The sequence below is a fragment of the Vanessa cardui genome, chromosome 29, assembly GCF_905220365.1.
Source record: "Vanessa cardui chromosome 29, ilVanCard2.1, whole genome shotgun sequence".
In the NCBI taxonomy this organism is placed as follows: domain Eukaryota; kingdom Metazoa; phylum Arthropoda; class Insecta; order Lepidoptera; family Nymphalidae; genus Vanessa; species Vanessa cardui.
This window is the reverse complement of record NC_061151.1, coordinates 992437-1014230: the sequence shown is the minus strand read 5'-3', so window position 1 is coordinate 1014230 and position 21794 is coordinate 992437. Positions and strand designations below refer to the sequence as shown.

At 32.3% G+C, this 21794-nt stretch overlaps 1 protein-coding gene across 1 annotated transcript; it reads left to right on the top strand.

Moving 5' to 3' along the window:
- The first annotated feature begins 4033 nt into the window (after nt 1–4033).
- Nucleotides 4034–12949, top strand: LOC124541841 (tRNA pseudouridine(38/39) synthase). The gene is made up of 9 exons (XM_047119750.1): nt 4034–4271; nt 4356–4483; nt 5495–5696; nt 7083–7252; nt 8524–8732; nt 9697–9844; nt 11134–11280; nt 12190–12371; nt 12858–12949. Exons 1-9 carry the CDS (start codon nt 4185–4187, stop codon nt 12947–12949), a joined length of 1365 nt encoding a protein of 454 aa, XP_046975706.1. The 5' UTR covers nt 4034–4184.
- Nucleotides 12950–21794: the final 8845 nt, after the last annotated feature.

Genomic DNA, 21794 nt, shown 5'->3' with positions numbered 1-21794 from the left:
ATGGAAAGTACACAACAAAAAATCAATCAATCAAAATATTAAATTTAATTAACTTGGTGGTAGGGCTTTGTGCAAGCCCGCCTGGGTAAGTACCACCCACTCATCAGATATTCTACCGCTAAACAAGAGTACGCAGTATTGTTGTGTTACAGGCACAAGGATCATAGCATCTTAGTTCCCAAGGATGGTGGCGCATTGACGGTGTAAGGAATAGTTAATATTTCTTACAGCGTCATTGTCTATAGGTGATGGTGACCACTTACCATCAGGTGGCCCATATGCTCATCCGCCAACCTATACCATAAAAATTAAAAAAAACCCTTTAACTAGTAACCTTTGGTTACGGAACCCTAAAAATTATCTTCGATCAAAATATTAATACAACTTTAAATCTATTATACGAACAATTTGCTTTTGTATTTTATTATGATATGGAACCAAATTGCTAAAATTAAAATGATGTACATATGTTATATGATATCAGTCACGTTTATAAATGTGTAGATGGAATTATTACACTAATTTACGTTAAGGCTGCCTGCATACGTGATTTTTAGAAATAGATTTCCTATTCGCTTTTTTTTAGTTTGGAGATGTATCCCTTTTTAGTTCGTTGAGTAATTAAAAAACACCAACTATTTACGATTTATTTTTCCAGAATTTGAAGGCGATTTTCTTTTTATTTCATTATTTAACTAGCCTGCCCCGGCTACTACTGATAATAAATATACTACAGAATTTGTATATTTACGATATTACATTAGAAACTTGTAAAATGATCAGTGTTTCTTTACTATATAGTTTATGTGTTATATAGAAAAACATCAAAATCCATTGTGTAATTTTAAAGATCTTACATAGGGACAGACAGCGGTAAGCGACTTTGTTTTATACTATGTAATGAAAAAACAGTATGTAACTGCTTCCCTATTGGAGTATGGGAATCATTTATTTTGAGACGATACAAGTTTATTCCATGCTGTTTCAAATCAAAATACACTTTATTCAAGTAGGCTTTTACAAGCACTTTTGAATTAAGAATTTGATTAAGTAAAGCTACCATCGGTTCAGAAAGTAGATTCTACCGAGAAAATCCCGCAAGAAAAGTAGTTACTCTTTTTCAATATTTAAAAATACAGTTAGTGCAGGATAATCATCACGTTGTTTTCCTTCCCTGATGACTTATTGAAAGAAAGGACATAGGCTAGATAGGCTAACGCAAGCGAAGCCGAAGTGACTACTAGTTTTAAAATAAAGAAAGATTTAATTAAATTTTCCATATTTTTACAAATGGCAACATTATTATAAAATGAATTTCAAATATCGAATGCTGTTATATGTACTTCAGTCAACCTCAATAAGGCAATTCCAACGCCTACGCGTTTTATTTCATCAATATCGAGTAATACGCGATGGCGTCACACGAGCGGGGTTAAATTTTAATTAGTAATTACGAATAACCTATTTGTGGCTTTACAAATCGATGAACGTACTTTTGAAAGGTTAAAAATAATACAAATAAGACACAGGCTACTTGACTGTTTAAAAATCCATTTTATATTATTTAGTAGAGGTTAAGGAACCCAGTAAAAATTGTTTTGTTTTTTAATTTCTACTACATATTTGACGAAAGATATCATATTACTTGGTGGTAGGGCATTGTGCAAGACCGTCTGGGTACGTACCACCCACTCATCAGATATTCTACCGCTAAACAACAGTACTCAGTATTGTTGTGTTCCGGTTTGAAGGGTGAGTGAGCCAGTGTAACTCTGTAGTTAGTGCCTGTGCACAAGGGACATAACATCTTAGTTCCAAAGGTTGGTGGCACATTGACGATATAAGGAATAGTTAATATTTCTTACAGCTTCATTGTCTATGGGTGAATATTAAAATTTCCATATTTAAATAGCGCGCGAAAACGCAACTTAGACAATATGGAGCTGCCATGGGGTCGGTGACGTCACTTACCTGTATTTTAAATTGTATTACATATAGAAGACAATCAAGTTTAACAAGCAAGTGACTTCATCATAAACCCGGCCAATCAGGAGCGTTTTGTGTCACGTGATAAGTGTTCAAGATTTTTATTTATGGATTTTTGAATAAAATAAGGATTACTTTTAGCTTTCGTCAATATAGACCTATTATTAAACTCATTTTTTTGCATTGTCAAATAGCCTATTATCGTTATATATAATATTCGTTCTAATACATATCTACAACTATAAAAAAACATATCCTGAATTATTTATCATCAAACAACAAACAAGAACACCCTGCAAATTTCCCACTGCTGGGCTAACGTCTCCTCTTAAAGGATTAAGGAGAAGGTACGCAATATATTCCACCATGCTGAACCAATGCGAGTTGCTCGAATACATGTGTGGCAGAATTTCTATTCTAATTAGACACATGCAGGTTTTCTCAAGCCGAGCACTAGATGTATTATAAACACGAATTAATCACATGAATATTCAGCGGTGCCTGCATGGGTTTGAACTCTCAATCATCGGTTAAGATGAACGCGTTTTAACCACTGGGCCATCTCGGCTAAGTCAGTTATATATTTCTCCTATTTTGATATGGTTACATACCTCTGTATCATTGCATACCTCCGGGAGAGATCACTACCTAGAGGTAAAAAGTACTGATCCTGCCGGTCTTCAAAGTCATATTTTTGTATGTCTACGCGGGTTCATCCTGTAACCCACAATAACCACCAGCTCGGAACAAGATTTTCAGCCTCAGAACCGAGCTTCATCCTACCCTTAATCACTGGTTCATCACAGCTGCTGCAGATTAATTGCGAAGTCAAAAGTCCGAAGAAGCAAGTTTGAAGGCTTTACGTCAGTATTGTGCGAACAAAGTCCTTTAAGGCTTTGTCGATATAGTTGAGTCGAAGCCATTGTGCTGGCTTCTGAACAAAACAACAGCAACATCATCAGCCTGTACATTTACCACTGCTGGGTTAAGGCCTCCTTTCCCTTTGGGGAGAAGGTACGGAAAATATTCCACCACGCTGTTCCATTGCCGGTTGGTGGAATATACACGTGGCCTAATTTCTTTTTGAAATTAGACACATACAGGTTTCCTCACGCCGAGCACGAGATGTATTATAACCACGAATTAAGCACATGAATTCAATGGCTTCTGAAGCATGATTTAAAAGATTATGACGACTACCTTCCCAACTTGTGCAGGTTATATTGTGATTTCGGTTGTTCTGCCAAATATTAAGGTAATAATAAAGATATCCCACTACTGGCTTGTTCTTGGATCTCAAGTTACTGCAATGTTGAGGACGGCCGTCGTTGGGTTTTTAATGGAGAAGAATACCACATTAATTTTCAGCCAGTGTCATTTTATCTTTAAAAAAAAAAAAAACAAAAATAAATAAAAATCTGGTTGGTAGAATTCAGCTGGTACTACCTTTACAACGACACTAGCCTTGATTTTTGAGACTAATGTTACTCTACGTGACACTGACGTCCATCCTTGAGGTTTCTCTTAAAAGATCGTACTTCGGCTTAGGATTATATCTATGAGATGGGAGAGCTTCTACTTGTTGCACTAAGAGTTACCATCATGACAATTTGTGTGTCATTTATTAGGAACAGGTTGGTATCTTGCCTTCGTCTATCAGGACGTAAAAAGAACGCTGAATCTAATATCGAATAATAATTTATTGCGAGATAATCGAATACTATCCATTTAATCGATTAAAAGTAATTTAATTTAGTATTTTAACACAATCATATATTTATGACAATATATAAATAAAGTAAATCTATTAGTATATCATGTTGAGAGAAAATATTTAAAATCATCATATTTATTAAAGACTATTCGGTTTTAAAATAACATGATTAAAAAATCGATATTACTAAAATAAATTGACGTATTGTGTACATACAGCTTTTGACATTTGAATGAAATCAATAATTTGTAATTTCGTTTGTCAAATGTCATTTAAAAATGTTCACATTTTTTAAAAACATCTTGACTGTCTTCGTATTTTTATAAATATCTAACTGTTATTTATACTTACTTATTGCCCAACAAATTTTTGATATAATTTACCGATAATCTTTTGTACATTCTATAAAACATTAGAAGTATATATTTTACCGGTGGTTGAAAAAAAATCAAAATTAACAAAAACAAACATTAAATTGTAAATAATGACAGAGAAAATGAGCAAAGCCGCTATAAAAAAGAAACCCAAAATAGTTTTGACAAGGGAACAACTCTCGGAGTTGGATAAAAATGTAATTAAAAACATGAACAAAATGTAATTGAAAAAAGTTACTATTTAATATTGATTTTTTCTAACCTCTTTGGTATAATTGCAGGAATTAATCGATAAAATATTAGCACTAGATGCCCAAAATACACAATTAAAGAATATTATCAATAGAACAAGCGACACTACGAGTGTGGTACCTACAAATGTTAAAAAGAAACAATTCGACTTTTCAAAGTAAGATTTTTTTTCTTGTCTTGACTAAGAAATAAAAATATAATGCCATGAAATGGATTGTAAAATATTTATCTGTTTTGTTTAAATTGTTTGCAGAAATGAAATAATAAAATAGAAATTGTTGTTATCTATTGCCATTTTCTCTTAAAATATCTGGCAATGTCTCATTAAATGCTACTGCTTAAGAGATATTTAAATATGTTATTTATTTTACCCATATGCCTCTAAGATTATTCAAAACTGGCTATACTATGATACACAAACTTGAATGAAGTATGTTTTGAATTTCCTGCTAAGTTAATTGAGCAGCAGAATTTGATAATTCAAAATTAATTTTGATACTTTTTTAATTATTTTTTCATAAAGATTAAAATCCTAGTGTCTGTGTATTTTAAATAGAAATAAAACAATTCTAATTTGATTTATTTGATTGAACATTTTTTACTTTGAAATTTGAATGTTATATTGCTATGCAGACAGTGGTAAATATTTTTTATTATTGGTAAATTCATACAAATAATGTAAAATTATACTAAGTAGCCAAGAAATCAACAAACAGGTGAATCTTAACCGAAGGTAGCAAGATCAATGGATTATGCAACCTTTGAAATTTAAAACCATAAATAAATTTATGACGCGGAGCATTTACAAACTTTTACTTTTGAAACTGAATGTGTAATATTTGACACATTTTCTTATTTTCTCATTATTTTTATTAATTTTATTTTATCAATTCAATATTTTTATTTATTGTTTTTACAATATTGACTTATATTTCTATTTTCAAGTAATTTTAGAACATGTGTAGGCTAGGCTGACTTTTGGTTTAATGTCTATTTGTTATTGTACTTGTCAAATATAAACAAAGTAGCTTATACCATTTAAGCACAAAAAAGTACACATGTGTAAAATATGTGTGTATTTTAAAAACTTACATTTCATTCAAAAATTTATGTTGGTTATTTTAGCTTCACAACAGGCCTCTAAATATGAATAAAACAATCATTACAGATGTTACTATCGTAAGATTTTTCTACAAATAGCTTACTTTGGTTGGGACTATCAAGGATTTGTGGTCCAAGATGATACAATAAATACCGTTGAACACCATCTGTTCCAAGCTTTTACCAAGGCTTGTCTGATTGAATCGAGGGAGAAATCAAATTATAATAGATGTGGTCGAACTGATAAAGGCGTCAGTGCCTATGGACAGGTAATATATATCACTACATAGTATAAAGGATTTTGATGAGGTTTTTTTTTAATAGATAGAGTGATTCAAGAGGATGGTTTATTTGTACACATGCACAATATAGTAGAAAAACACTTATTTAATTATTAAATTTAATTTTAGAAGTTTTTAAGTGATGTCTTAAATTTTTTTGCTCTTAAGTTGCACAATCCTTGTGAAGCCAGGGCGAGTCGCTACGCTAGGCTGCTAAGCTTATTAAGTCAATGTCGGTGAATAATTATTGTTGTGACATTCTCTGTGTGATGAGCAATTTTTTTTATGTGTGTATTAGCAATTAACCCTATAGCTATGCGAATTGGCCTGTTTGTTGTTTCATTCATTTGTCTTCTAGGTCTAGAATATTGTATTGTTCAATGTCATTATTATATAATGTGGGGTACTTTTTTACTTTCTTAAATAATAAAGTAAATTAAGTAGGTGTGTTAAAATTAGTGTGTGAATGAATGAACTACATACGGAATTGCATAGTTAATTACAAGCATGTGTGTTTTCTTTGTTCCACGGACATAACATGATGAGTTGGAATATGTTCCAAAGCTTCTCCTCAAAGGGAGTAGCGCTTTAGCCCAGCAGTGGGGAATTTACAGGCTTTTGTTGTTGTTGAGTTGGCAAGTATATTAGTGACTGATTTAAGGTGTACATAAGTGTCCACATATATAGGTGTACTGTCTGTGATTCTAATAGTCATTAGGTATATTACAGTTCAGATGTTTTGCATTGTTACCATCCTATTTATATTTTTTGTTGCCTTCTCATTGACAGACTCGTATGCCGTGATCAACTGTCATACCCCGCTCCGCTCTGCTTTGTATGAATGTATGGCATGTATATGTCACTGTAAGATTAAATATTATTGCAATTTAACGCATTATTTTTCGCTATATTGTAATCTATGGGAACAATCACATTGTGAACTGGAGTAGAACGGATGCGCAGTCTGACGAGACAGATTGTAATCTAACGAATTTTGTAATCTTACGGTGACATATACACATTAGGATTAAAAAAATACATTTATTTAAAAAAAAAAAAACATTTATTTCTAATTTTATCTATTTCATCTCATATTAAATTGTTTATTTATATGTATAATATATGAGACAAACAAAAAAAAAAAAAGAAAACCCGCTGAGTTTCTTTCGCCGGTTCTTCTCAGGTCAGGGTATTTTCTTTTCCGAACCGGTGGTACTGTTTCAATTGACCATCAATAAGAAAGTGTAATGCTTCTATAATTTATATATATAAATAATTTTACTCCATATTGGTTTTCTCTGCCCGATTATCGCGATGTTCACAATTTTTTTCTGGAAACCCATACACACCCATACATGCCCAATTTTTTTCTAGGTTATATCGATAACAGTCCGCAGCAGACATCCTCCGTCTGATCAAAATCATCCAAGCGCCCTCTCCATTGAGTTACCATACTGTAAGATGCTGAATCGTTTGCTTCCAAAGTACATCAGGGCTATAACCTGGTACCCTCTTCCTGACGACAAGCTTGAATTAAGCGCAAGGTAAGTCAACAAATATCTATAATATTGTGATTTAAATAGTTCTGAAATGTCATTAATGAGCTGAGATGGCCCAGTGGTAAGAACGCGTGCATCTTAAGTCTTAACCGATGATTGCGGGTTCAAACCCAGGCAAGCACCACTGAATATTCATGTGTAGGAAATCGTGCATGTGTCTAATTTGAAATTTCATAGAAATTTGGCCACATGTGTATTCCATTCGCATTAAGAAATTCTCAAAGGGAGAGGAGGCTTTAGTCTAGCAGTGGGAAATTTACAGGCTGTTGTTGTTTGTTGTAATACCTTAAATCAAATGAAAATAAACTTTATTCAAGTAGGCTTTTACAAGCACTTTTGAATCGTCATTTTACAATTAAGTGAAGCTACCGTTCGGAAAATAGATTCTACCGAGAAGAACCGGCAAGAAACTCAGTAGTTTTTTAATATTTAAAAAATACAAAGTCAAGTTAGTTAAGTACAACGATTTAAATTAATATATCCTGCCTGGAAGTCAACAGGTATTAACTCCACGCTTTTTAATGTTGTCTTAAATTTTCGCGATTATTACACATTTAAATAAAACTAGTTATGACGGATTTTAATCGCGTATATCAATTATTTTGGTCATCCCGACGTTTCGAATGTGTAACGATAGACAGATTTCTAATGTGAAACGTCGGGATGTCCAAAATAATTGATATACGCGATTAAAATCCGTAATAACTATAGTCTGTTCGCGTTAAGAATACAGTGAGTTGTCATTGTTTACCCACTTTACTCCGCCCCCTTTGCCCAATCAAATCTTTTCAAATTACAAAATAAAGTTCACATTTAATTAATTATTAACTGATATTTTTATTTTTATAATTTAAATTTTGTTTATTTATATATGTATATTTAATTTATTCAAGCTGTACACGTAATAATTAATGTAACCTATAGCTACTAGATGACGTTATGTCAAAATATGTAAATTTCTACATCGCGATGGCAAGATTCGCAAACGATTGTATATACCTAGTGGTAAGAGTTTTGTTGATTAAACACCCGATTCGATTTTTACTTTAATGTGTATTTTTTAAATTCATTATACTTAGTCTTTAAAACAAATATAATTTGTCGGAATTTTAACACAAATATGCATACACCTTCACCCTGCTGTTAAAAAAGATTTGATTGGTCAGGGGGCGGAGTAAAGCCGGTAAACAATGACAACTCACTGCATTCTTAACGCGAACAAACTATAGTTTTATATCCATGCTTTTATATCGTAGGTTCGACTGTAAACGACGTCAGTACAAGTATTACTTTCCGAAGTCCTCGTTGGACATGAGAGCGATGGGCGAGGCGTGCGGGCACCTGTTAGGGCTCCACGATTTCCGCAACTTCTGCAAAATGGATGTCGGCAACGGAGTCACGGTACACATGCGCGAAATATACTCGGCGTGTATCGTACCGTTCGACGATAAGGACACTGATGAACGTAAGTTGTAATTGTGAATTGCTGATTGTTTTTTTTTTTCTGACGGTACAACCCGGTGATATTGATGTTGACAGTTATTGGTACGGTTGGCGGAATAATGTCACTAGTAATGTTATGTTTTTTTTGTAATGCTTAATGTAATTATGTTTGTCTTCTGACGGTACAAATCAGTGATATTGGTGATGTGGCAGTTACTGGTACGGTTGGCAAAATAATGTCATTGGTAATGTAATAATAATATTTTTTTAAGATGCCTAATGTAACTAAATATTTGGTTAAAAGGACTGGTAAAAAGTTATATGAAAAATTTTTTCAGTAACAACACTGACTCTGGAAGGTCTATGAGAGACAGAGATCATCTTTGTTTACGCCCACAGTGTGACAAATCGGACCACAAAATGGCACGGTTTCCCGCGCTTTTTCAAAAAATTATAACCTACCTAAAAACTAACTCCTTCCCTCCCCCTTCTACGAAAACATTAGACATGGTTGACCCCTAAAATATGGTAGATACGCCCCCCCCCCATAAATCGCCTCGTCTTACGAAATAAATAAATGGCCCCTAAGTTATATTTAAATATATAAAGAACTAAAAAAAAGCCCTGAGATGGCCTAGTGGTTAGAACGCGTTCATCGTAACCGATGATTGCGGGTTCAAACCTAGGCAAGCACCTCTATATATATATATATGTTTAATTTGTGTTTATAATTCATCTCGTGCTCGGCGGTGAAGTAAAACATCGTGACAAAAACTTGCATGTGTCTAATTTTATCGAAATTCTGCCACATGTTTTCATTAACCCGCATTGGAACAGTGTGGAATATATTCCAAACCCTCTCCTTAATGGAAGAGGAGGCCTTATCCCAGCAGTGGGAAATTTACAGGCTGTTACTTTACTTTACTAAATACATAAGCTCTTCTTTAAATAACTAATTAATTATAATTTCGTATTTTCTATTACAGCAACATCAATGTACGTTTGCATTATAGAGGGCAATGCTTTCCTCTGGCACCAAATAAGGTGCATAATGGGTGTCTTATTGTTAGTGGGGCAAGGTCTAGAATCGCCTGACGTCATACAATACCTACTAGACGTAGAGGGGAATCCGCGGTAAGTTAAAGTTGATAAAGTGATAGAATAATTTGACGGATTCTGGTCTAAGACCATCGACGACCTCCATGGTCGGTTTCTATGGGTACATTGCAATAAAATAAAAAATAAAATATTTACAAATGTCACCACAGTCTACCCGTGACCACGAACGCTGTAAAGTGCTCGAAACGTCGGGATGATAAAAATAATTAATATACGCGACTTAAATCCGTTAAAACTAGTTTTATATCAATGTGTAATAATCGCGAAAATCTAAGACAACATTATTCTATGGGTACGCCATTCCGATGGCCCTGGTTCGATTCCCAGAAGAGTCGATGTAGAAAAGAAGTTTTGGTATTTGTGGTGCTGTCGTTACTTCAGATTTTCCACAACAAAAGCTGTGTATTACTTAGACACTGGAGTCCGAACTCAAATAATCCAAACTCAATTAAACAATAAAATTGCTTTAAAATTAGTTTAGTTGTCATTAGTTGTTAGTAAGTGAATAAAAAAAAACAAAAGAAGATCACAAAACATTCGACTTTACACATTACTTTTTCTTTATGAATGTTGCAAAAAAAGGTTTTATATATAATGAAATAATATTAATTAAACTCAAATTAATGTAGTTCTATATATAATTCAGATATTATTAAAATAAAAATCGTAGGCGCGAACAACTACATTGGGATCAGAGTATTGTATGTGATGTTGTCTCATATTTTTATTTATTTATTCCAAAAATAACCGTGAAGTACATATAGTCCATATGTCTGGACAAACACAATACATTCTCATAATCCGCTAGAACAGTATACCTTATACAACCTGAAAGGATTGTGGCCTTTGACTAATGTGTTCATGCATCTTATATAGGGTTGTTAATCCTTGATCTTGACAGTAGGGCGTGTACGTTTGAATTAAACAAAAACGTATTTTTATAGCCTAAGTTACTCCTTATTACATCAGCTATCTGCCTGTGAAGTCCCATCAAAATGGATCCAGCCGTTTTAGAGATTAGCCGGTTCAAAAACAGATAGTCATACAAACAAAAATGGTTAAAAATGATATTTTGGTATATGTGCCGTGTATACATAAATATGCATTGAGTTAAAAAAGGTTATTTTAATATTACAAACACTCCAATTATATTATATGTGTAGATACCATTGTACCGAAATTGATGAAACTTTTATGTAGCAAGCATGATCAATAGGGCATTTTAGGTAATGTTACAGTACCACCCCTAGGTGACCGATTTGCCAGTTGACCTGTCTATTATGAATAAATTGATCATTTTATAGGAAACCACAGTACAACATAGCTCTGGACATACCCCTGAACCTGAACAAGTGTACCTATGACCTTGAGGATCTCTGGGTTTACGATGAACAAGAGATAAAGAATATTATCATAAATGCTCAGACACTTTGGACGGAGCACAATGCGAAGTGAGTCAAGAGAAATTGCTTATATAGTAGTTAACCCCCCCCCTCAGCCACTTTATATGGAAAATGGGGGGGATGGAATACATCATACCTGGTGACCTTCGAAATATTTATTTATTTAAAAGACACACCATCGGCAAACACACAATAAAATAGTAGTTAATAAAAGAACATCAGACTTATTCTGTATAGTACACCATTACAGGCGTGTAGGACACTTGCTACAATAAGAATAAAATAAAAGCCTAGTTGATCTGATTACTAATGTATTCTAAATTAGTGACCCGGACAGCTCCGCACGCTAGCAATGCTGATACTAAATATGCAGAATGTCTTACAATGTTCACAGTTTTTCAGTCATTATATTATATTGTGCATGTATTATACGTATAATGCTTACTCTTGAATCGCTCTATCTATTAAAAAAACCGCATCAAAATCCTTTGCATAGTTTTAAAGATTTGAGCATACATAGGGATATGGGGACAGAGAAAGCGACTTTGTTTTATACTGTATATAGTGATATTAACAATAACTTTAAAATATCAAAAGATTGACAAGATGGAGGACGATTAAATAACTCAAAATATACTTTATTCAAGTATGCTTTTACAAGCTTTTTAAGTGAAGCTACCACCGGTTCGGAAAGTAGATTCTACAGAGAAGAACCGGCAAGATACACAGTAGTTACTTTGAGTTAAAAAAAAAAACTAATTAAATATTATATTATTGTACCTACACCATAAATATGTATTACAAATAATCTCCACTAGATTCAGGGTTTCTGGAAGAGATCTCTTGTTAGAGATAAGTTATCCCTTTGTACACATTTTTCATTTATATAATTCTCTGTATACTCTGTTGGTACATAAATAAATAAATTGACAATTCACCCCCTATTTTTGCTTTCAGAACTACGATTATAAGGGATTTCATTCGAAACTTGGAGGCCATGTATGCAAACTTCGTGGAAGGGCCAACTGATGACTCGATTTACGTGAAGGTTGATAAGGTGGTCACCGCTTACACGGACGGTCTCCTTCAAGGGGTCAAATCTAAGGTCTACAAGCCCTTGATGAAGAGGCAGTTATGCTGTGAGTAACCCTTATTGTGTGTCTTGTGTGTGTCCGTATATATGAACTAGTTGTTTCCCGTTGCTTCGCTCGTGATTTATGGGTGTGTTGTCATGTGTCAGGCAAGAAAAGTAGCCTATGTCCTTCCCTGGAGTTCAAGTTTGCTTCATTGAAAATTTCATCAAAATCGGTTCAGCGGTTTGATCGTGAAAGAGTAACAGAGTTACTTTCACATTTGTAATATTAATATAGATTAATCGTTGTTTATTAAATATTTTTTGTTGGTCTGTTTGTTCCGACTAATCTCTGGAACGGCAAAACCGATTTTGATGGAACTTGCACTGGCAGATAGCTGATGTGATTGAGAGTAACTTGGGCTGCAAATCTGCGAACTGTAAAATAATTTTTGTTGTTAAATTTAAACATGTACGAAGTCGCAAACAGCCTTTTGTATATACATAAAGATTTGATATTTCCTTTTATTAATATGAATATTTTCTTTTACAGCAAGCGTTGAAAATAGAATTGATCATTTCACGAAGAAGCAAAAATTAACGCATACTACAGTTGAAGATGGAGATGTTGAAATGAAGACTTAAATGGATTTATACTAATTTGTTTATATTTGGGGGGGGGGGGCGTCTTGTATTGACGTCATCTTTATCTACAGCCTATTCCAATGGAAATAGGAAAAATATAAAAAAATGCTTACTAGTCTAGTTTGACACAACTTAGATAAAACCGATTACTGCCGATTTACACAACCAACAGAAATAGCTCCCTATCGCGCCATTCGACGCTATTCGTCGCTATAGATTCGCGCGTCAGTTCGAACCGAGACAGCGAGTGTATGTAAATCGAAGCGTGATATTACAAGTTATTACGTTGGTGTAAAGATCATATTCACATAAGAAATAAATATTGATAATTTGGGATAGCGTACTCAATTCGGATGTGATCGGTTTTACGAATTTTGCCGACGCTACATCTAAGATGTCGTACTATACGTAATTCGTGTAATGTTTAAGATTAATATATGTTTATTTATAATATAATAATATTACACTTAACTTATATCCACTTTAATTTCGATAACATTGTCATAGATATTCAAAATGCCTCGCGAATCCATAGTGAATACCATAGACTAACCAAGCTCTCGCCCAATGACGTCACATCAATTCGCTGTCAAATGTTGTTTATTCAGCATTCTCCTCTTATTGTTGGAAAAGAGTATAGATAAGTTACTATTGTGGAAGTCTTTTGGGTATACGCGCAATCAAAATCAAAATAAACTTTATTCAAGTAGGCTTTTACAAGCACTATTGAATCGTCATTTTACAATTAAGTGAAGCTACCACCGGTTCGGAAAGTAGATTCTACCGAGAAGAACCAGCAAGAAACTCAGCGTTACTCTTTTTCAACATTTAAAATACAATTACTTATTAATGTCATGTATCTTGCTTGGAAGTCAATAGGTATTAATTCCATGCTTTTTTATCATCTACAAAATCTTGTATCGAGAAATACCAATTACAATTTTTTACCTAGCCCTCCTCTCCCTTTGAGGAGACGGTTTGGAGCATACACCACGCTGCTCCAATGCGGGTTACACATGGGGCAGAATTTCGTTGAAATTAGGCACATGTAGGTTTCCTCACAAATTAAGCACATGAAAAGTCATAAGGGGCTAAGTTCTCGACATTGATAACATATTGGTGATGTAAGGAACGGGTGATATTTCTTACAGCGCCATTGTTTATGGGCATTCATCGTATATCTATTCTATAAAGAAATGTGTCAAATTTTATAAATAACACTTATTTATATTAAATCTTGATTTACTATGTGTAAATTCTTCTTGGGTATAAAGTTTTATAAAAACAATATTTGTAGTTTAGTTCGGTTTATAAGCAAGTATCTTTGTAAGGGGCGTGGCCCTTTTATACATTAACATATATCATATTTTCTTAATCTATTATACAAATAACTACTATCGAAGGGTAAATATTTAAAAAAATACTTTAGATTAAGATATTTCATACAATTCGGTATTAGCTAAGCTCTACAAACAGTTCTTGATTAATATATATTTATTTATAATACAACACTAATCCCCTTGACCATTGATATCTGCTCAAAAAAATCAAAATATACTTTATACAAGTATGCTTTTACAAGCACTTTTGAATCGTCATTTAACAATTAAGTAAAGCTACTACCGGTTCGGAAAGTAGATTCTAACAAGAAGAACCGGCAAGAAACTCAGTAGTCTTTTTTTACTCTTATTTACTTCCAAAGACCGAATGTATACCACAGATTATACAAGATCTCGACCAATGAAATGGACTCTATTCAAGGTCAAGTTATTTATTTGTATTTGCTCTATTACTGGTTGTAAACTAAGTATATTATTAGATTTTTCTACATATAGATGTGTAATCGTGTGTCTGTTTGTATGTCAATGAAGTATCACAGTCAGTGGCGGATTTACCAATAGGCTAAGTAGGCTGGAGCCTAGGGCGGCATATTTACAGGGGCGGCAAATTTAACCGAAATTGTCTTCAACAAAAACAACAGCCTGTAAATTCCCACTGCTGGGCTAAAGGCCTCCTCTCCCATTGAGGAGAAGGTTTGGAACATATTCCACCACGCTGTTCCAATGCGGGTTGGTGGAATACACATGTGGCAGAATTTCTATGAAATTTGTCACATGCAGGTTTCCTTCACCGCTGAGCACGAGATGAATTATAAAGACAAATTAAGCACATGAATCAGCGGTGCTTGTCTGGGTTTGAACCCGTAATCATCGGCTAAGATGCACGCGTTCTAACCACTGGGCCATCTCGACTCTTTCGTATATAATCATACTAATCCGTTATTAGTTTGATTATAAACTAGGTGATAAAAAGCCGATGTAATGACGACGATAGAAAACAAATCATAGATGTTCATTTTCAGAATAAATTGTGATTGTGAACTAAACAAACGTATCGAATTTTAAAAGTAAGTAGGGGCGGCAAAAATCACTAGCCTACTAACGGCAAATTTGTATATCCGCCACTGATCTCTGTGTTTTAAACATATATATCCAGTATGTTTGCAGTCATAGTAGTTTTAAGGGTATATATTAATCTTATATTCTTATATTCTATAATATATATGATATAATTAATGTATTAAATACATATAAGTAATAAACCATTTCATAGTGTAATGATTTTTATTTTCCAATGTTTATATATTTTCTAATCAAAAAGATAATTTAAAAAAATACTAATTGAAGTAAAGACATAACCTGGGATTATAAAACGAAGGGAAGATAGAACGCACACATGAATATTTCTCGCGTTGTGTGTAGTATTTAAAAATAGTTAAGCAACATCTGCGTCAAGTCACACAACTTGCCTTAAAAAAAGGCGGGAGATTCGTTGCTGACACATTGAGATCGTGAATATACCTAATAGACTATTTGACAAAGCGAAAAATAATTTGTGAATTATTGTAATCAGTGTATATTTTGTGTTTAAAAATGGTTATTTAGTAACGAAACTTGAAAATAATACTTAATTTATTCAAAAATCAATAAAAAAAATGCATTTTTTCAAACCTTTGTCACGTGACACAAAACGCTCCTGATTGGTCAGGCTTATGATGAAGTCACTTTCTTGTAAACCTTGCTTTTCTACTATATGTACCACAGATTAAAATACAGCAAAGTGACGTCACCGACCCCATTGCAGCGCCATATTGTCCAAGTAGCGTTTTCGCGCGTTATTTAAATATGGAATTTTTAATATGATATTTTTCGGCAAATATGTAATAGAAATAAAAAAATCAACTTTTACTGGGTTCCTTAACCTCTACTAAATAATATAAAATGGATTTTAAAAACCAGTCAAATAGCCTATTATTACGGTGTAATGTGATTATTGTCGGTTATTTGTGTTGTAGACTAAATGTTTTTCTATTGTGGAATATTAATTGTTATTGTAAATCAAAGATAATTGTTTTAGAGGTTAGCCTATATATTGGCGGAATGATCTGTGTCATTTGAAAAATATAAAAGGAAAATGAACTATAAGATGCGTCGAGGGAAAATGCAACAGTTTTATTTTTGTGTTAGTTTTAAAGAACTCCGTATACGATAGACCATTGTTATATAATAAAACTGAAACACTGTAATTTATTGCAAAAAATTGCGTTTTCAAAATGTCAATTTAAATTTACGCGCGAAAACGGATCTATATGTGTGACGTCACTCCTGTTTGTCACTGGCCCACTGATCGTACTTGTCCTCGCTGGCTTTCATACTTATGCATTTTTTCTTGACCTTTGAAATACTTTTTTTGGAAAAATTTAAAACGGACTATCGTTACTCCGAAAAAAAGCTTTGTTGACACATGTTTTGCTACAATTTGTTCATCTACTTTTTTTGTTTTTCCCTGGACCATCTGAAACAAAACTGAGAAAACTGGTTTCAAGCTGAAAAGAGTCTTCTTTAAAAATCCAACTTAATTTTTTATGATAGATTTTTGAATATAAATTAGCATGTGTAACTTATAAATTGAATAAAGATTTTATACTTTGATTAGAAAAGAAATCATATTTAAGTGGTTTTCTTTAAAGTTTAAGTACATGTCGTTTGTTTATTAATGTGATTAGGTATAATTTATAATACAAAGATGCTCGCAAAGTCGCAATGTTTTTCAAATATAATTTGACAATATAATTTTGTTCTTGTTTTGTAATTATTAAATTGCATTTGGTAAAAGGTCTTATTTATTTATTTATTTAAAATGCTTCATTGCACAACACATGGAAAAAAATGGGGAAATAAAAACATAAACATAAATTTAAAAAAAATTACCCGTTGCCTGTAAAGTCGGTATACGGGAGAAAGTTTTACGTGACAACGACTTTGAGTGGTAAAATAATTTTAATGTGAATATTCATTCGTATAGAAGGATGAAATAATAGTAACAATTTAAAACATTAATTTGTACAAAGAATCTCGCACTGAATTTTGTCTGTCTCTCTCGCTCTTAGGCGGGCTAACCATGCCCGAGTGGAAGGGACGCGTGCCTCTCACTCGCTCTCATTGTGAGCGCATAACGTGAGCGGAGCGTAACGCAGTTTCTTGAAGTGTCACTGGATCTGTCACAGACAACCTTTGGTGATAGGAGCATACAGAAAAATGAGGAAAAGTAACGTCTTTCTATAAGGTCTTTTTGCAAGTGTAGTGTGGGGTTATAGTCTTTCCCACTCATCAAATATTTTATCGCCAAACACAGCTGGTGTTAGCTTAGTATTATTTTGTTGCGGTTTCAAGGGTGAGTGAGTGCAACTACAGGCACAACGGACATAAAATGTCAGTTTTAAAGGTTGATGGCGCATTAGCGATGTAAGAAAAGAATTTAATTGAAGAAAGTTGAGTTTCACTGCCTTTTAAATTAAAAGGCAACAATAAATACAAACAAAGTAATGAAACAGTAACGTAAATTTGAAATGAGACGTGAAGTAACTTCCTTCGTACATTTCGAATATGATAAATGCATATTCTAAAAGAACGGCGTTAAAACGGATTATATGAAGTTTTGTTCAATTAACATATTGCTAAGAATATTGTCGGAATTAATATGCAACATATATAAATAATAACTTTAGCTATCCGACACTAGATGGCGCTATATGCAATACGCTATATGCATAAAATTCATTGTATAGAAACTATTTTATTTATTTGATTTTTGAATACATATACTTCTCCTTTTAGTAGTTGTAGCTTGTAGTTTAGAACTTCTTATTTACATGAATATAAATAATGTTAAATGCGCAATTTAAATACAGTACATATTTGTATATAAATTTATTTCGTGTCTGTTGGAGAAGATCGAAGGTTTGAAATAAATTTCATAATTAGCTCATAGTTTTCAAGAAAAACTGAAAAAATATTTTTAAACTGAAATTCAATATGGCGTCTATTAAAAGTAAAACGATAGAATATAATACTTGCCATTACATAAATTTTCTAGTTGACTGATTATTTTTAAGAGCTATAAAAGAATGATGGCTTTAGTTCTAAAAAAAAACTTAGTAAATTTGACGCATTAATTACAAATAAATACGATAATTTGACTTGCGCTTATAATTTATAATTGGTAATCGGTTAAGTAGGTAATTAATTAAATAAAATTATAAACTTCTGACAAGACAATCTGTTTCAAATACAGGGCTGTTCCATTTTGATATGTTAATAACTTACATTACAGTTATATATTTATTGATCATAATATTTGTAGGTCCGTATAGGTACGTAGATTTCTTGTGGTCCGGTTTTAAGAGTATTAATTCGAGCTAATTGTAACTACAGGTATAAGAGACATTACATTTTAATTGCCGAGACATGATTTATTTTAATTAATTTGGTGATAATATCTTTTAGCGGTGGTAGCCAATAACAGTATTGGAAATTTTCAAACCCCGTTTTACCCCCTTAGGGAGTAGAGTTTAGTAAAATCAATTTTTAGGGGATGTTTAGACTCTAGAAGGGACCTACGTGCCAATTTTGAAGTTTGTAGGTGTTATAATTTTTGAAATTTCGTGATAAATCAGTGAGCAGTATTTCAAAATCAAAATAAACTTTATTCAAGCTGGCTTTATACAAGCACTTTTGAATCGTCATTTTATAATTAAGTAAAGCTACCACCGGTTCCGAAAGTAGATTCTACCGAAAAGAAGAAAGAACAAGAAACTCAGTAGTTACTCTTTTTCAACATTTAAAAAATACAAAGTTAGATAAATACATTTTTTTAAATTTTATTTTTCATTATTTTAAATTAATATATCCTGCTTGGAAGTCAACAGGTATTAACTCCATGCTTTTTCACTTCTATATATAGGTATAATAACATAGATTATACGAAATTTGGCTTAGATTAATAAAAACAACACGTAAATTTTATCAAACTTGTTTTGTAAGCATATTAGAAATTTAGAAATTATTCAAACTGTACTTGTTAAATTTTACAATGTGAAAAGGTTGAGCGGTTTACAAAAGGTAGGTCAAACAAAAGCAAAATGAATGCGACCTCTAAACAGGAGCGCATTTGTATCCGTAATTGTCCCTGTAATGATTATGGCATTGTAAGTACGTTGTACTTCGCGGCTAAACCGGCCGCGGTAAGTGGTCGCCTTAATATTTTACTATCGCACTGTTCATTACATGCAGTATTAGAAGGCTGCCACGGGCGGATAGCGGTCTTTACCGCGTGCGAACCTATTCCTTAACAAAGGTTTTTTAACCTACAATAAAAACTTTTTAGTGCGATAAACAAAATTTAATAATTGTAATAGTATATCTGTGACTCGAAATATAAACCGACGGATTTAAAAACGGCCGATCGTCATGTGTCGTTCAAGGCTTTTCGGTTGTTTTAAAAATTGGAGTAACATGACTTTGACAGTTCAATAAAAATATTTACATGAAGTGAAAATTGACTTTTAATGGATAGTTTTCGTGATTTTTTTTCAAAACTTAGGCAGTGATTTTCACTCGGTCCTATTTTAGTGTCGATAATGTGAAATTATTCTGTAAGCAATACATAGTTATTAGGCAAATAGTATTGGGGATTCAGGTGTGTAAAACTTCCTTTTAATTTCTAATTAATTAATTATTCGTTCGTAACATGTAAAGACTTTGTATACAGTTTATTAATGCAAATCAACTTAAATGTTCGTTAACATATATTTAGACATTATATTGTATATAATTGGAATTTTTTAACATAATTTAAACCCGCAGATGCGTTTTAAACGATTTTATTGCATTATTAATTCGAATATTTTTTAATAAATTAATTAATATTTATTATTAAAATTAGTATTAAAATTAATTTTTCTATGAAATTGTAATTAAAAAAAACTACATGATTGTATTAAAATAAACTAAATAACTAATTGGTCTATTATTTAAATATATTTCTACTTCATACAATTTATTATTAAGAATTAAAAAATTAAAACACTTATACAAAGTTTTAGAAATTTATACTGTCTGTTAATACTTTGCCTTAATTTTGATATTTATATTATAAAAATAAAATAATGTCAAACAATGATACAATGACAAATCAATGGCTTACCGGGACCGTGATTTGTTATAGTCCAAGGAGTTAGGGAAATGAATTACTCATGAAATTATTTACTTTAATAACAAGACCAGTGCTAACTTATGGTCGGCGAGCACTTCAATATACATATTGCCACTAAATATGGAATTTATTTTGTCGTGGCCCTTATGTCTGAAATAACATGATGGTATTCTGGTACTCAAGTTAAAGAGAGATTAAAAGGGCCATACATACTTTGTTGCAGGATCGGGGCCAAGCTACCCATAACAGGAATGCTTGATATTTCTTACACTGCTAAAGTGTAAAGTTATCATTGCTTTACATTTGAGTCAGCGGCCAATTACTAGGCTTTCTATAATTTTTGTTATTACTTTATCTGTCCTGGCTCAATTTAAATATAATATGAGAAATTGGTACTTTAGAACATTCTGGGATATTCCAAGTATTAAACTCAATGAAATATAATTTATTTATTCTGAAATTATATATGCTAAGATTATAATTCTAATTTATTAATTTAATATACAATACAATGTTACTAGAAAAAGCAATAAAGCAATATGTCATTTTTTTTTAATTTAATAATTAATCTTCTTTTGTTTTTAAAAATATTTAATTAAATTCAAATTTCGAATTTTGCAATAATATTGACAGGGCTTTAATTGTGAATCAATTTCATACACTACACTTGTATGAAAACTATACAGTAAATAATAGTTTTATAGTGCCAAAGACTACTATGGCAGAGTATTTTTGTATGTTAAGAGCAACAAAAAAAGTTCAAATTTAAACTCTTTATTTAACATAAAAACATTACAGTTATTGACAGACCACCAGTCTAGAAAGAAACCCTTTTTAATCTGAGAAGAAAGAAACTCAGCAGAACAGAAGCGCAGTACTCAATTGATGTATTTTTTTTATAAACTTCATTTTGACTATAATCTTTAATAAAAGTTTCAACAAGTATAATTGAATTTGGTGAAGTACGATATAGTTTTATAAATTTTATTTATTTTTATATATGATAAATATATTTAGACACAGCTTTAGTTGTTAAAAGATTTTTTTAACAACTAAAGCTGTGTCTAAATTTTTTTTTTTAATTTGTATTTTTTTAAAAATTACTTCTTTTGCCTACCCATAGGTAGGGAAATGAACCTGATTAGTTATCACCACCGAACAGCAAATTGGTGCAATATATTTTAGTTAATAAAAAAAGTGGTGTAATAAACATTCATTACATCTCCAATGTGCAAACATTGGAAATCAAGATGGTGACATTAAAGGCGAAATTCTTTTTCGCAAATCCTTA